The sequence below is a fragment of the Oncorhynchus gorbuscha genome, linkage group LG03 (genome assembly GCF_021184085.1).
Source record: "Oncorhynchus gorbuscha isolate QuinsamMale2020 ecotype Even-year linkage group LG03, OgorEven_v1.0, whole genome shotgun sequence".
In the NCBI taxonomy this organism is placed as follows: domain Eukaryota; kingdom Metazoa; phylum Chordata; class Actinopteri; order Salmoniformes; family Salmonidae; genus Oncorhynchus; species Oncorhynchus gorbuscha.
In genome coordinates, this window is record NC_060175.1 from 73,432,775 (window position 1) to 73,449,360 (window position 16,586).

The following is a 16,586-nucleotide window of genomic DNA, read 5'->3' on the forward strand; positions in this document are numbered from 1 at the left end:
CAGTGTCAACTGTGGGACTTTATTTTTATTTAACATTTATTTAACGAGGCAAGTCAGTTAAGAACAAATGATCATTTACAATGAAGGCCTACCCCGGCCAAACCTGGACGACGCTGGGCCAATTGTGTGCCTCCCTATGGGACTCCCAATCACAGCCAGATGTGATGCAAAATGGATTCGAGCCAGGTACTGCAGTGACACCTCTTGTACTGAGATGCTGTCTCTTAGACCACTGCGCCACTCGGGAGCCCTTTATATACTATACCAGTCAAAAGTTTGGACACACCTACTCATTTGAGGTTTTTTTAAATTAATTTTTTACTATTTTCTACATTGTAGAATAATAGTGACAACATCAAAACTATGAAATTACACATATGGAATCATGCAGTAACCAAAAAAGTGTAAAAAATATATTTTATATTTTATAAAAATATATTTTATATTTGAGATTCTTTAAAGTAGCCATCCTTTGCCTTGATGACAGCTTTTCACAGTCTTGGCATTCTCTCAACCAGCTTCATGAGGTAGTCACCTCAAATGCATTTCAATTAACAGTTGTGCCTTGTTAAAAGTTAATTTGTGGAATTTCTTTCTTTCTTAATGTGTTTGAGCCAATCAGTTGTGTTGTGACAAGGTAGGGGTGGTATACAGAAGATAGCCCTATTTGGTAGAAGACCAAGTCCATATTATGGCAAGAACAGTTCAAATAAGCAAAGAGAAACGATAGTCCATCATTACTTTCAGACATGAAGATCAGTCAATCCAGAACATTTCAAGTTTCTTCAAGTACAGTACCAAAAACCATCAAGTGCTATGATGAAACTGGCTCTCGTGAGGACCACCACAGTTAGGAGGACTTAGAGTTAACTTTGCTGCAGAGGATAAGTTCATTAGAGTTAACTACACCACAAATTGCAGCCCAAATAAATGCTTCACAGAGTTCAAGTAACAGACACATTTCAACATCAACTGTTCAGATTAGACTGTGTGAATCAAGCCTTCGTGGTAGAATTGCTGCAAAGAAATCACATCTAAAGAACACCAATAAAATAAGATACTTGCTTAGGCCAAGAAACACGAGCAATAGACATGTGGAAATCTGTCCTTTGGTCTGGAGTCTTTGTGAGACTCAGAGTAGGTGAAAGGATGATCTCTGCATGTGTGGTTCCCATCGTGAAACACAAAGGAAGTGTGATGGTGTGAGAGGGGGGGGGCTTTGCTGATGACACTGTCGTGATTTATTTTGAATTCACAGTACACTTAATCAGCATGGCTACCACAGCATTCTGCAGAGATCTGCTATCCCATCTGGTTTGTGCTTAGTTGGACTACCATTTGTTTTTCAATGGGACAATGACCCAAAACACACCTCCAGGCTGTGTAAGAGGCTTTTTGACCAAGAAGGAGAGGGATGGTGCTGAATCAGATGACCTGGCCTTTGAGATGGTTTGAGATGAGTTGGACTGCAGAGTGAAGGAAAAGCAGCCAACAAGTGTTCACCATATGTGGGAACTCCTTCAAGACTGTTGGACAAGCTTTCTTCATGAAGCTGGTTGAGAGAATGCCAAGAGTGTGCAAAGCTGTCATCAAGGCAAAGGGTGGCTATTTTGAAGAATCTCAAATATAAAATATATTTTCATTTGTTTAACACTTTTTTGGTTACTAAATTATTCCATATGTTATATGTTATTTCATAGTTTTGATGTCTCAACTATTATTATACAATGTAGAAAATAGTAAAAAAATAAAGAAAAACCCTTGGATGAGAAGGTGTGTGCAAAATTTTGACTGGTATACTGTAGATTGGTGTGTGCCTTTCCAAATCAAGTCTAATCAATTGAATTTACTACAGGCAGACTCCAATCAAGTTGTAGAAACAGCTCAAGGATGATCATTGGAAACATGATGCATCTGAGATCAATTTCGAATCTCATAGCAAAGGGTCTGAATACTTATGTAAATACGGTACCTCTGGATTTGATATATTTACAAATATTTCTAAAAACCTGTTTTCGCTTTGTAATTATGGGGTATTGTGTGTAGATTGATAACGATTTATATTTATTTGATCCATTTTCAAATAAGGCAGTAAAGTAACAAAATGTGGAAAAAGGGAAGGTAACTGAATACTTCCCGAATGCACTGTATATCTGTATGTCCAGTATGTAAGCTCAGTGCACTTTTGAACATGTCATGTATTAGTAATGTTTATGTATAGCATATACAGTTTGCTGTTTGCATGACACCTACCTCCTTATCGAAGTGGAGCGTGTGCAGCAGCTCGATGCCCAGCACCAGGCTGACCTGGTGGGCCTTCTTGGTGACATTGAGGGACCTCTCAAGGTCCCGGCGCGTCAGGGAGTTGAGCATGCGCCCATCCACCAGGTGTGTGTGGAAGGCCTGAGAGTACTGTGGCAGCCCTACGTCGCTCAGCCAGGCCTTGGCCACCCAGTGGTGGTCCATGTCTGCAGCCTTGGACAGCCTGGAGCGAAAAGAGAGAAGAAAAGAGAGAAGAAAAGATGAGAAGAGATAAAAAGAAGACAGAGGTCAGGTCTGGTAAAGAGATGATCAACATTTTGTACGCCATAAAAAGTATTTTTCGGGATGAAAAGTATAATGAACAAAAATATAAACACAACATAAAACAATTTCAAAATTGTTTTACAGTTCATTTCAAGAAATCAGTCAATTAAAATAAATTCATTAGGCCCTAATGGCTGGGAAGGGGCATAGCCATGGGAGAGCCTGGGAAGGCAAAGGCCCACCCACTGGGGAGCCGGGCCCAGCCAATCAGAATACGTTTTTTTTCCACACAAAAGGGAAGCCGTTGGAGGTCCAATTCTCTAAAATTACGTTTGAGGCGGCTTATGGTAGAGAAATGAACATTCAATTCTCTAGCAACAGCTCTGGTGGACATTCTTGCAGTCAGCATGCCAATTGGCCACTTTTTGTTGTTGTTGTACCTTTACCCCTTTTTTCTCCCCAATTGGTAGTTGCGGTCTTGTCCCATCACTGCAATTCCCCTATGGACACGGGAGAGGTCAAGGTCGGGAGCCATGCGTCTTTCAGAACACGACCATGCCAAGCCAAACTGCTAGCTTAACCCAGAAGCCGGCCGCACCAATGTGTTGGATGACATAACGTCCAGCTGGCAACTGAAGTCAGTTTTCTGGCACCTGGCCAACAAGGAGTTGCTATAGCGCGATGGGATAAGGAAATCCCGACCCGACCAAACCCTCCCCTAACACGACGCTCGGCCAATTGTGCGCCGCCTCATGGGTCTCCAGGACACGTCCGGTTGTGACACTGCCTGGGATCGAACCCAGGTCTGTAGTGATGCCTCAAGCACTGCAATGACTTAGACCGGTGCGTCACTTGGGAGGCCCCAATCTCTCAAACTTGAGACATCTGGGGCATAGTGTTACGTGACAAACTGCACATTTTTGAGTGGCCTTTAATTGTCCACAGCACAAATCAAATCAAATTTATTTATATAGCCCTTCGTACATCAGCTGATATCTCAAAGTGCTGTACAGAAACCCAGCCTAAAACCCCAAACAGCAAGCAATGCAGGTGTAGAAGCAATGCAAGGTGCACCTGTGTAATGATCATGCTGTTTAATCAACTGCTTGATATGCCACACCTGTCAGGTGGATGGATTATCTTGGCAAAAAGAAATGCTCACTAACAGGGATGTAAAACATTTGTGCACAACATTTTTGCGAAACAGGGCGTTTTGTGCAAACGTCAGCCTGACGTGATTGAAATCAGTTTTGCTCTCTGCGGTGTAAAGAGTATATCCTCCATATTGGACTTGTATTCCCAGACAGTGGTGTTGGGGTAGTTCATTCCAATTCCAGCCACTCCAGAGGTTGAATTGAATCCATGTCCAATTCAACATACAGGAGCTAGCCTGAAATTGATCTAAACTCTACTTGAAAGCAATAACATTACAACTTACATTCTGGTTTTAAATGCTTTGGAACGCTTGTTGGCAACGGCTCGAATTCCAAATCTGTGTTTGCCAAAGCCTGTATATCTCTAGCTCTGATGAACGTTTAACCTTGCTAACATTAGTGTGCCTGTCACATATGGTGTTATGCAGTTTGATAGAATAGTGTTATTCATGTTTTACCATCTCACACTTGATGTAGCAAACAGCTACTGTATATTTGTGAAGTAGTAGAGTAAACCTTTAACCGCAGATCCAGAGTCAGAAATTATTTTACCCTCCCAATGTTAAGGTTAAGATTTGGGGTTGGGTAATCTGATGCTAGAGCTGTTTTTGTGTGAGAGGGAGTATGAGGAGCTGAGCATCTCACCCCCTGCCGCTCTCGGCTTCCCTGTAGTCCTCGATGGCCAGCCGGAGCTTCCTGCGGTGCATAGAACTGGTGACCCCTAACCCCAGCTCCAGGTCCTCATCTGACAGGCCCAGCAGCACCTGCAAAGGGGTCAAAGGTCAAACCACACTATTGTAGCTGTAGTGGATTTCCAGATTGTGATTTCACAAGTACCTTTGATTTACGCAGCAGCATGTACTGGATGGGTGGAGTTGACAATTGATTTAGAAACTGACAATCTCTTGACGGAAAGTCTCCAGGCTCCAGCACACACAACCAATCTGTCCATTTCTGTATCAAATGTCAACTCTCTCCACCGTCAGGACATGCTGATGTGAAAATCAAATGAATCAACCTCTGAAATGGATATCCAGAAAGCCACATGGTTTTGATTGAATACTGGCCTAAGTCTTCCTACAGTTTGACGTCATCTCGGATCATACCTTGCCACTCTTCACATTCTCTGAGCAGGCGCGAATGTACATGGGCATCGCCATGACGACCTCCAGCCAGGCCTGCACGGTGCCCGCCCTCCACAGTGACATGGGCATGCCACGGGCAAGCTCCACCTGCTGGAGGCGGTCCAGCTGATCCTCCCCGTCCGATAGGCTGAGACTGAGGCGGGTGGGGCTTGAGAGACTGTCTGAGTCTGGATAGGTGGGCGAGGGGGAGTGGGAGGAGAGATATGAGCAGGATGATTTTGGAAGATGAGAGAGTGGTAGTAAAGGGGAGCAGTGGCTCTTCTATAAGAACAGACAAGGATCATACTAACCAAAAGGAGACAGAGAGCCCTTGCTCTGCTGTTTGGCTTCTGTTTATGAGACAGAACTTTGGAATGATATAACACAGTTTGACTACTTGACAGCTCTCGCGCAGAGCCCAACCCAATAGTTTGCCAGGGCTCAAAACTGTTTGTAAAGAAACTATTCAAAGTTTCAAACAAACTTATGAAGTATTTACGAAGTCCATGCAAAGAGTAGCTGTTAAACACCGCAGGGCCTTTACGTGAAAGCTGTTAAACACCGCTTAGCCATTATGCCTTATCTGTCAATATTAGCCTGCAAGACCAGCTCCTTAACAACAGAGAGGAGCAACCCCGCACCGTAATAATGATATAGTATTGTACTTTGTTATGAACGCAATTGTGTGAGCAAGTGAGGTCCCTATATATCATAGCTAGGGTCATTAGTTGAATAGGGAGAGTTTATTAACTATCTGATCAACGTGTAGGAGTGCAGTCTCCCTCAGAAGCAATATCCCTTTTTGCCTTGTTAGTGAATACGCCAGCAGGTGGCGGTCTAAGGCTTCTTTGGCATGAACTTCTACTGTATAAACAAATGGTATCGTCCCTCAGTGAAAAAAAAGTATTATCATTAAAATATGTACAACATAAAGGTAGTTTTTCCTGTAGCAATAATCACACAACTCATCAGAAATACCAGGGTTATGTAGTCCTTATCATTGAAATACGAATGACACAAGAATAATGAGATGATCACTTCAACGTTTCTGTCATCAGGCTTATACTGTCGCAGATTCACATGGCTTTTTTAAATTACCCACTCAACGACAATGTTGTAAGCTGTCTTCAGTCCTTCTGGAAAATTGCTGCCATTTTGTTGGCGGCGGGCGGGCGGGAGGGGGGGGGCACCAAATGAAGAATGACTTATAATTACATTATGGCTAAGAGCCTAGTCATATCCCAAGGTAAGGACACAGAAGAATGGAGGAATTGTCCTGCTAGCTTCTTGAAAGGGCCTCCACTCTCTATGGCTGCTTTTGTGTTCACACTTGGTTGCATAATAAAGATGTGAAAACATTGCAGCACAACCCCATAGCCTATACTATCAGCACAGAACAGGTGTTTCAGCCTCAGTGGGTGTCTGGCAAAACAGAACAACAGGTATTCATTCTGCACAGTTTCCTCCCCAATGATTTCCTTCACCATTCCTTCAGTCTTTCTTGATTCACAGGCAGGAGGTGTAGCAAAGAAAAAAACAAAACTTTCAGAGATGGTACATTCATTATAGTGTTTGGTTCATGCAAACAAACATCCTGCTAATTGGTCAGTAAAAGTTCAAGTTTGACATTGCTAGTAGACACTTTCTGTATCCCCTTCACGATAGCATGCACTGTTTCTCAAACAACCTAATAATTGGCTACGAGCTAGAGTAACGCACAAATTTGAGCAGACTGTCTGTTTAGGTGCACGCTTATAATACCATATATATATATATATATATATATATATATATATATATATATATATATATATATATATATATATATATATATATATATATATATATATATAACCTTTTCACACTACTGAGCCAAACCAAGCTGAGCCAGCACTGTACGGTTCGGGTCGGCACGATAGCGTGAAAAGAGTATTTAAATTGAGCAGTTGAGTGAGGTTATCTCTGGGACCCTCCCACCCAGTCCAGATGGCTGCTTCAGTTTAACCAGCACGTGAAGGAGCCAAGACGGGCACCACAAATTCAAAACCACCAGCCTCCACTGTCCAACAGACGTTTGAAGAGCAACCGGTTGCCATGGAGACGGGCCAGTCTGTCTGCGTTGGGAGCATTTTGTGCATGACACTGTGAGAAGTTTGTGCATGACACTGTGAGAATGTTTCATTACACCCTGCTCAACACAGACTCTTGTGTTTTGAAACAATAATACCAAAGTCGATGCACCTGGATTTATACATTGATTTGATATGCTGTACTATAAAACAGATGAACAACAGCCATTCTCCTCCAAAAAATAAAACTAGACTCTCACTTGTGAAAGTGTCTGCAACCCCTATTAATAAATATGAGGGCTAAGGGCTACTTCTAAACAGATTATATTACCCCATGTTGAGCCTCCATGGAGATATGCGCTCCCTCTGACTTTTGTGATAAAGCTTATCAAATTAACGGAGACGTTGGAGGCAATCCCACTGGGCACAAACTGGTTGAATCAGCGTTGTTGCAAAATCATTTGCCCTCGTATTGTGATGTGGAAGCTATGTGGGAAAAAGTAATCGACATTCAATAACAGGATTATGTCATCATGGTAATCACATTTCATCATGGACATAATGAATTTGAATCTGTACCTTTGAAACAACGTCAGAACGTCAACATTATATCCACTATGAGAAAAAGAAAAATAGGCTGGGCAGCACCTCCTGTTGGAGAATTGATCCATCTTCAGCTTCCCTTTGCTCCCCCATCCTAGCCATGCTTAGCTATTATGTTTGTCACTGATTATGACCAATGTGCTATTAAAAGAATGATTATTGAGAGATCTCCACTTGAAAACAAGTGTTGCTATCAAAGTCATTCCAAGGGGTAGGTTTAACTGAGACAATGAAATGGGTCCATACTTTATCACTCATATCATCAATGATGCTATTTAGACCTAAATGGCATTTGCAAAGTAATCAACAGCTATTGTTTCAATTCAACCCAGAATTCAACTAAAACAGACAATACAATAGACCTAGGGTTTCAACCTCTGGTTAATTTCAAATGTAATGCTATTTAGTCGGGTTGAATTGTGTTTGGTTGCCAAGGTAACCACATATCAACATTTGAAGGAGCTGTATCTTCTGCTTGGATAGTTCCATACGTGCCACCTGACTTAGTCTGGCTTTAATTCCAGTTTGTATACACATCTATAACCGATATGTTGGATTCGCGTAGCCATCTCAAAAACCAAGTTAATGAGTAGGACTAAGTCAAATCAAACTTTCTTAAAAGTTCATATAAAGTTAGATTTGATTGGATTTAAATGCATTTAGTCCTGGAATAATAACCAGACTAGGTCAGTGGCACAGAGGGATGTATCCAAGCAGAAGACACATTTCCTTCAAATGTTGATATTTGGTTGCGTTTAAACAACAAACACAATTCAGTATAACTTCTGAAGAACAATAAATAGCCTATTAACTTGCCGACAACTTTGATTTACAAATTCTATGTTGGTTTCACATCTCCAACTAAATGAAAGTTAAAATAATGGTAGTGAATCCAATCAAGCTCTTGTTATTGTTTTGAATGTGCGTAATACGTCTTGGTGATTCAATAGCCGAGTTAATCATCACGTCTTTTAACACACTATCTAGGTTTTGCCTAGTCTGGCAGTAACCCAGAACTAGCAAAAGGTAGAAGATCTCTCTTGCTGCTGCTGACAACAACTGCATGTAAGTTGTTCTTCTACATCATAATAAATATATGTCTGCATCAATAGCGGTGCGTGGGTAAAAATCACTGGGGAAGGAAGCCAAGACAGAAAAAAAAAATATATATATATATATAGCCCCAAGGCCGAGACAATAAGAAGACAGTGGCAGAATAAATTCAACCACACCCGTGTTTCATCACAAAACCGGAGAGCAACATCTGTCCTGTGAAGTCCACTAAGCATATTGCATGTAACAAACAGTTACATGACCTACAGCAAGGTCAAGAAAGCTGATGTTTCCGACATTTTCGGACCACTAAACAACTATTGATTTAGAACCCCAGAGAGTTACTGCAAGTCGTAAAGTGTAAAACAGGAGCTGCCTTCACTATTCCAGCACAATTTCAACTTCAACATCATCAAATCACCTATGCTTCATCTAATACAGCGACAACTAAACGATAACAAAAACAATTTAGTCCAACCAACGTCAGCTAAATATGATGAGGCTGTGGCTCTGATTTGTGTGAAATGTTGATGTTGAAAGGGTGCTGGATCAATAGTTGTTAATCAGTCTGGCGGAAACATTAACTTGCTTCAGCATGCTGTGGGGGTGGGTCGTTTATGTTCTTTTTTCTATGTAGTATTTATGTGTTTGGCCTGGTATGGTTCTCAATCAGAGGCCGATGTCGTTCGTTGTCTCTGATTGAGAATCATACTTAGGTAGCCTGTTTTCCCCATTTTAGTTGTGGGTGATTATTTTTTGTTGTGTATCTGCACCATACAGAACTGTTTCGTTTTCATATCTGTCTTTCACTTTGTTATTTTGTATTTTTGTGTTCAGTGTCTTTTCATTAAAAATGATTAACACTTACCACGTTGCACATTGGTCCGATCTGTCATACTCCTCGTCAGAGGAAGACACATTTCTTTACAGAATCACCCACCACAACCGGACCAAGCAGCGTGGTAAACAGGAGCAGAGGTTTCTGGACTCCTTGACATGGGAGGAGATTTTGGATGGAAAGGGACCTTGGGCATAGGCTGGGGAATATCGCCGCCCCCCGGGAAGAGCTGGAAGCAGCCAAAGCCGAGAAGTGGCATCATGAGGAGCTAGCACGGCAGTGCAATAGGGACAAGAGGCAGCCCCAAAAATGTCTTGGGGGGGGGGGGGCACACGGGGAGTGTGGCTAAGTCAGGTAGGAGACCTGAGCCAACTCCCTGTGCTTACCGTGGAGAGAGGTGGACCGGGCAGGCACCGTGTTATGCCGTAAGGCACACGGTGCCCCCAGTGCGCAGGCATAGCCCGGTGCGCTACATTGCAGCGCCTCGTATCGGCCGGGCTAGAATCGGCATCGCGCCAGGTGCTATGAAGCCGGCTCAGCACATCTGGTCTCCAGTGCGTCTCCTCGGCCCGGGGTATATGGCACCAGCCCGATGCACGGTGTCCCCAGTAAGTCAGCACAGCCCAGTGCGGTCTGCAGGTTGTGCAGGCTCGGTGCTGGAGACCTCCACTGCGCCTCCACGGTCCGGTCCATCCGGTGCCTCCTCCACGCACCAGGCCTCCGGTGGCAGCCCCACGCACCAGGCCGTCTCTCCGTCTCCTCCCTCCAGGTGCTCCCTCCTGTCCAGCGCTGCCAGAGCCGCCCGTCAATCAGGAGCTGCCATAGCCGCCCGTCTGTCCTGAGCTGCCAGAGTCGCCCGTCGCCCGTCTGTCCTGAGCTGCCAGAGCCGCCCGTCTGTCCTGAGCTGCCAGAGCCGCCCGTCAGTCAAGAGCTGCCAGAGCCGCCCATCTATTTGGGACCCGCTGCAAGGGTCTCCAGTCCGAGGTCGGCGGTGAGGTTCGCCGCTCTAAAGGCGCCACTGAAGCGGGAAAAAAGCGGGCAAAGACTATGGTGGAGTGGGGTCGACGTCCCATGCTAGAGCCGCCAACGCGGACAGACGGGTGGCACAGTCTGCAAAACATCACTCTAGAGGAGATCTGCATGGAGGAATGGGCCAAAATACCAGCAACAGTGTGTGAAAACCTTGTGAAGACCTACAGAAAACGTTTGACCTCTGTCATTGCCAACAAAGGGTACATAACAAAGTATTGAGATAAACTTTTGTTATTGACCAAATACTTATTTTCCACCACAATTTACAAAGAAATTCATTAAAAATCCTACAATGTGATTTTCTGGATTTTTTTCTCATTTTGTCTGTCATAGTTGAAGTGTACCTATGATGAAAATGACAGGCTTCTCTCATCTTTTTAAGTGGGAGAACTTTTGGTGGCTGACTAAATACTTTTTTGCCCCACTGTACATGCCCTTATTTCAGTCATCAGTCTAAAAGAGGGTGTCTTCTCCTGAAATCTGCTCCTGCATTCATCCCAGTCATCAGCATCAGAGTATTGGGGTAGGTGCATGTCTGACATCAATTTGTACGCAATTACAATGATAATTTAATATGGTACATTTCAGAAAATGTTATATAACATAAACATACGGTTGACTATGGCTACGGTATAATGGAATGTTTTACATTGTGTGGTAGGTTTTGTGGCGTTTGACACTCATATGTAGATGTCATAACCAGCCATAATAAAATAACTACCGTGGCAGGTTTTGTGAGCTTTGACACTCTTATGTAGATGTCATAACCAGCCATAAAATAATGCAAAATATGTCACAACAGTTATACTAAATATGTGTGTCATGACAGTGTTATGACCATATTAGGACCGGTCATTAGGACAGGTTGAGTTATGTCAGCTGTTGACATATTATGTCATGCTTATGACCGTGTCATAATGTGTCATGACAGTGGGTGTCAAGTAAAGTGTTACCGTGTGGGTCATAGCAAGCTCAAGCTCCTTAATGTTGCTGCTGGTCAATGTCATTTCTTGATGAACTACCGTTATCATGCATTTGTCTGCTCCGCTATCGCTCATGGCTACGATGTTGTCGTCCTGTCTCCTGTCTGTTTGTTTTTTGTGTAACCTTGTGCAGTGGTATTCCTAGTAGGTCTACTGTGCGTGTAGCTTACTGAACCACTTGAAGAAAAAAAGTTCCTTAATAATGGAAAAATGTAATTATTACATTCTATTCCAAAAACTTGTCAACTTGAAGCAGCACTGGATTTAAAACGAGCATGTTCCTAACATCCGGAGTCCACACACCCGCACAGTCTGCAACCCAGCTTGACAGCACTGGATCATGTTCATTAGGGCACACAACAGAATGTGTTTTTGTGAGAAAGAAATAATTGCATCTCTTCCAGTTTCAGTCCATTTTCTTCCATTTGGTGCCCAATGAACACAGCCCTAGTTTTAGGAGGCTAAATGTGCTGTCGAGAACCAATGGAAAGTACTGTAGTATTGGGTGTGAAGTGTACACATGGCTGCTTCCTGGGTTACGAGACTGTGTTGCAAGTCCAGGGGAGGTCATAGGTCAGGCAGGGTGGTAGTAGTATTAGAGAGGTTAGTGGTCATGGGAGAATGTTACTGACACTGTGTGCTCACATATAGTAAGGGCTGCTTTCCAACAATCTCAAATGGCACCCTTCCCTCATCTCCTTTATGAAAAACACTCAAACTGCTTGAACAAAATCAAATTTGAGATCAGGTTGAAATCAGGTCTCGTCTAATTGGCCATGAAGTGAAGGAGTCAAGAAGTACAAGCAGCCATTTGGGAGAGTTGGGACAGGGCCCTGTCAAAGATGGACTCTGCCACTCATGTGACAGAAGATGTCAGCCCCCAGCACGACAAGAGGAATCAGGATTAAAGCCATACCACAAACATACATACAAACAAACAAACAAACACAGGGAAGAGAGGAAGGCCACGTGGAAATTCAGTGTTGTTTATTTTATTTTAAAATAATTCTTCTCATTTAGATCTTTCGCATATTTTGTTGCCATGCCATTAAAAGGTTCTTCACTTTGCCCTCCAGTGCTAAACATCTTCTAGTCCTCATGGCTTGAGCCTCAGTTGAGACCAATTATTTTACTTTAAATAAAACTCTTTAATAGTCATTTCAATAGTGTTTCATAATTTACAAAAAAATGAAAATATTCGACCGTGAAATGAGAGGGAATTTTGTTGCAACATAAAATGATATAATGGTCATCTGATGTGGCGTCCCAGCAGGAAAGGATACTTTAATATTCCGATAGAAATTCCGTAAAGCTATTCCTTTTTCCCCTAATATTATTCCGGTTTTCCAGATACTCCTTTTGATCTAAGGACCCTGAATAATAACTTCAATAAACGGACCCTTAATTACACCGTCAAGGGTGAGTCAATACACTCTCCAACAAAACAGTTATAACTGCTTATGTCAGCTACCATCCACATGGCACATGGTATGCAACCTGTGGTTGTTGACATAAGCATCTATGAGTGTGATGCCTATGAATGAGATAAAAATTGTATTATGTCCCACATATAATAATCCTCTAAATGCTTATTGAGGGACCTCCAATTGCTAAAGCTGCCCTTTCATTTTAATGAGTGTTTCCATTTTCTAGCAGGTAGGATGACCCGTTAGCCAGTAGTCTTACATAGGGTTTCCAATAAAGCTTCTGCTCAGGCAAAAAGGGAAAAGATACTAATTTAATCTAATGTGTTTTGTTCCCCGGGGTAAAACACTATTAACCTTGGGCACCTATTTAATTGCCTTTTCAGCAATGGCTTGAACCTCCAAATCTGACTGCTGTTTTTAGTCCAGCACAGGGGTTACTAGGGGGGGGGGGTGTCTAAGGTGTGCATTTGTTTCAGTTTGATTAGCCTGGCTCAATTTGGTATTAACACGCAGGGCAACCTCTCATCAGAAATACTTCCCTCTCTCAACCCTTCCAACCTCTTGTGCCATCCACCCCCCCCGCACACCTGTCAATCAAACCTGAATCTATAATGTCTGTCAGACTGACCCTCATTTCCAAATAGGTTGCAAGGTAGTGCACTTTTCAGGATGAATCAGCGTTGTCTACTGTATACAATTTCAAACACGATTTTTCAATCAATTTCAAATTAGAGCCAGTTGTTACAGTGAAACCATGACAAGCTTGTAAGTTATATTGTATTTTAGAGCTACACGATATATTTGAGAATGGCATTAATTTATTCTGCAGAAAGTTTGGAAGACAATGGTCATTTAGAGAAAAAGCGGACTGAATTATTTCTGATTTCCCTCTTGACACTGTGATAATCCTCGTAATGAAAATAGGATAGGATAAAGAGCCAAATTTTGATTTGATTTATTTCACCTTTATTTAACCAGGTTAGCTAGTTGAGAACAAGTTCTCATTTACAACTGCAACCTGGCCAAGATCAAGCAAAGCGGTGCGACACGACTTGCTCTCTGGAAGCTGTCGAAATGTTAAACTTTTAGGAATCCCCCAGAATATGAATTTGAGGATGTCACATTTCCAATACTTTTAAAAATGTATTTTTTAAACTAGTTTGACAAATACATTACAGCGGGGGATGAGCTATCAATGCCTATTTATGCTATGTATGAAAGTTGTAAAACAAATATTTTAGAACTTGCTGACTCCCATAACTCGTTTTGACTCTCTAGCCACGTTTATACTTGGTTGTAATATGCGTAATTTGTTCTGATCTTATCCTCGTTCTCATTGTGCCCACATTTTTAGACAGGTGTAGACGACTAAAAGACGCATTGTGAATGGATTTTGATCTAATCTTATAAGTGTAAACGTGCAAGATCAGGACAAGATCGAGACAAGATCAGGACAAAGGACGCATGTTAGCAGCAGGTATTGGCGAGGCTACTAAAATGTCTGCCTTATTCATTATCAATGGCGAAGGTGCAAAGATGACGGCTCCCATGTACTTACAACAAATTCCTTGTTTGCTAAGTTCGCCCTACAGTACATTGCTCTCCGTTACTGTTTGTTGTTATGATATTAGAACAGTAGACTGCAGAATTATATATTTTTTAAACTGAAAAATGAGCTTAGATTGTGCTGATTTACTGGCATATTGAACCATGTCGCGCTCCACAAGAACTCTGTGGGTCGTGCTAAAACCATGACATCATAACTGAATTCCTCCATATTTATGCACCTTCACCACAGTTGCCATGCATTTAGGAAACAGGTAGCTTCTACACATGCACATTTGACATGCTTGGATCGGGAACGATAGAATTGTTAGTCGATTTCCTCCGTTTTCAACTTTTGTTTCATGTGGGGGATGGCCTTGTGAATTTTTTGGGGCCTGAGCTCATATTAGAAATCCAAATTTTTTTGGACTACAGGTTGGAGTCGATTTGTATTCTGACATCTTAAAGGAGCAATCTGCAGTTTAAACAATAACAAAGCATCACCCCACTGCTGTTTTGGTAAAAAGCTGAGGGATGGGGCTGGAAAAATGTAACCTCTCTAAAAATCATGGACAGAGCAATGAATACAGGGACTGACCATTCATAATATCAACATTTTAGATTTGACCTTGTTTAGAGGCTATACAGTCAACTTAAAGTTACATTCTTTACAGAAAAAAACGTATATTTTGAGATATATATAATTAATTTAAAAGTCTAAATATTTATGTAGCAATCGCAGATTGCCCGTTTAAAATGTTGATTTGAACAACAGTCAAGAAATGTATTTGAACTTTCTTGGTGATCGGGAGGATAATGAAGATGTGGGTATTTAGTGAGTTTTAGACATCAGATCACAGGATGACTAGAGGTTAGTTGAGGAGTCTTAACGTTAGAATAAACTTTCCTCAAAATGGCCGTGTGGAGGGAATGGACCAAGCAGGACAATGAATAGGGAGTATAAGTTAAACAAAAAGCAGGGAGGAGGTCAAAAATTATGACAAAAAAAAGGCATTCAGGGCAAAAAATACATTTACAAGCACAAAGTGCACAATGATTGTTATTTACACATACAGCAGTCCTTCAAGTTTCCAGTTATCGAAAACAAAAGTTTAAAATATAAAGACAATTAAAAGAATCAAATACAACCACTTTTTGCTCTGCAGATACAGTAAACATCCACACGTAGTAAGGATCCCGGCTGTGGTTACACTGTTCACTCTATTAACAGTACTGTACATACAGATGCAATTTGCTTGTAATATTTTAAACTTCAGCGACGCAAGATGCGCCTCAGGCTTCTCACATGGTCTCCAACCATGGACAGGCACACACACACACACGGCTAAACACACACACCCACACGTACGGCCAAACACACACGCACACACTGACAGAAAACCCTCTTATGCATCACCACTCAGGGACACAGGTGGGACTCTCTGCCACCTTTTCACCAGTCTGCATCTTCCTCTATGTAATAATCAGGAGTTGAAGTACCGTCAAACAGACCCGGGTCCATTGACTTGCGCTGCTTTCCCCGGGCGAAGACACGTGACAGAGAGCCCAGGCCCATCTTCTCTTTCTTCTTCTTACGCTTCTGGTCCTCCAGATCCTCTAGTGACTGCAGGGAGAGACACATGAGAGATCAGAGGGAATGAGATGCAGTGATAAAGAGACGAGAAGAACAGAAATATACAACACATAGCGAGTGACGGAAAGCGATTGAGAGAAAGAGAGAGAGACAGAAAGAGGTGAAGTGATACTGAGTGAACTAGTCAGGCATGTGTCTGTTATCTGATAGGGAGCGCATTCAAAGAAATGAATACATGAAGCGAGAGTGGCAAAACCACAGTTGAAGTGGCTGGAATTAACATCAACATAAGTTTCACAGGAGCTGATCTTACGCTAGCCAGAAAGCAACACATAATCTGTCAAAATGTAATTTCTCCCATTCGTAACGCAACTCTATGTAGACATATATTAGGCAGCTATCCCAAATAAAACCTACTTTTTTAAAGACGGGCTGTTCTGGTGAAACTCCCTCAACTACAGCACAAGGGGCATGCTTTCAGAGATGGGGAGTAGAGTAGCCTGGTCCAAGATCTGTTTGTGCAGACTTGGGAGTTGGCAAACCAGCACAAACAAATCTGGGACCAGGCTAGGAGTAGAGTAATCTCGTTACCCAGAACCAAATTTAGCGCCAGCCACGGGAGATATTGGGAGAGATAG

At 42.3% G+C, this 16,586-nt stretch overlaps 1 protein-coding gene across 4 annotated transcripts in view; it reads right to left on the reverse strand.

The window, feature by feature from the left end:
* LOC124031876 (kazrin-A-like) overlaps nucleotides 1–16,586 on the reverse strand; it is a 211,314-nt gene that overhangs the window by 8,258 nt on the left and 186,470 nt on the right. For all 4 annotated transcript variants that reach the window (XM_046343656.1, XM_046343655.1, XM_046343657.1 and 1 more), the window contains 4 exons: nucleotides 15,855–15,978; nucleotides 4,787–4,992; nucleotides 4,326–4,444; nucleotides 2,254–2,485 (listed from right to left, as the gene is read on the reverse strand). In XM_046343656.1, coding sequence (XP_046199612.1) covers nucleotides 2,254–2,485; nucleotides 4,326–4,444; nucleotides 4,787–4,992; nucleotides 15,855–15,978 — 681 coding nt within the window. The remainder of the gene's footprint in view (nucleotides 1–2,253; nucleotides 2,486–4,325; nucleotides 4,445–4,786; nucleotides 4,993–15,854; nucleotides 15,979–16,586) is intronic.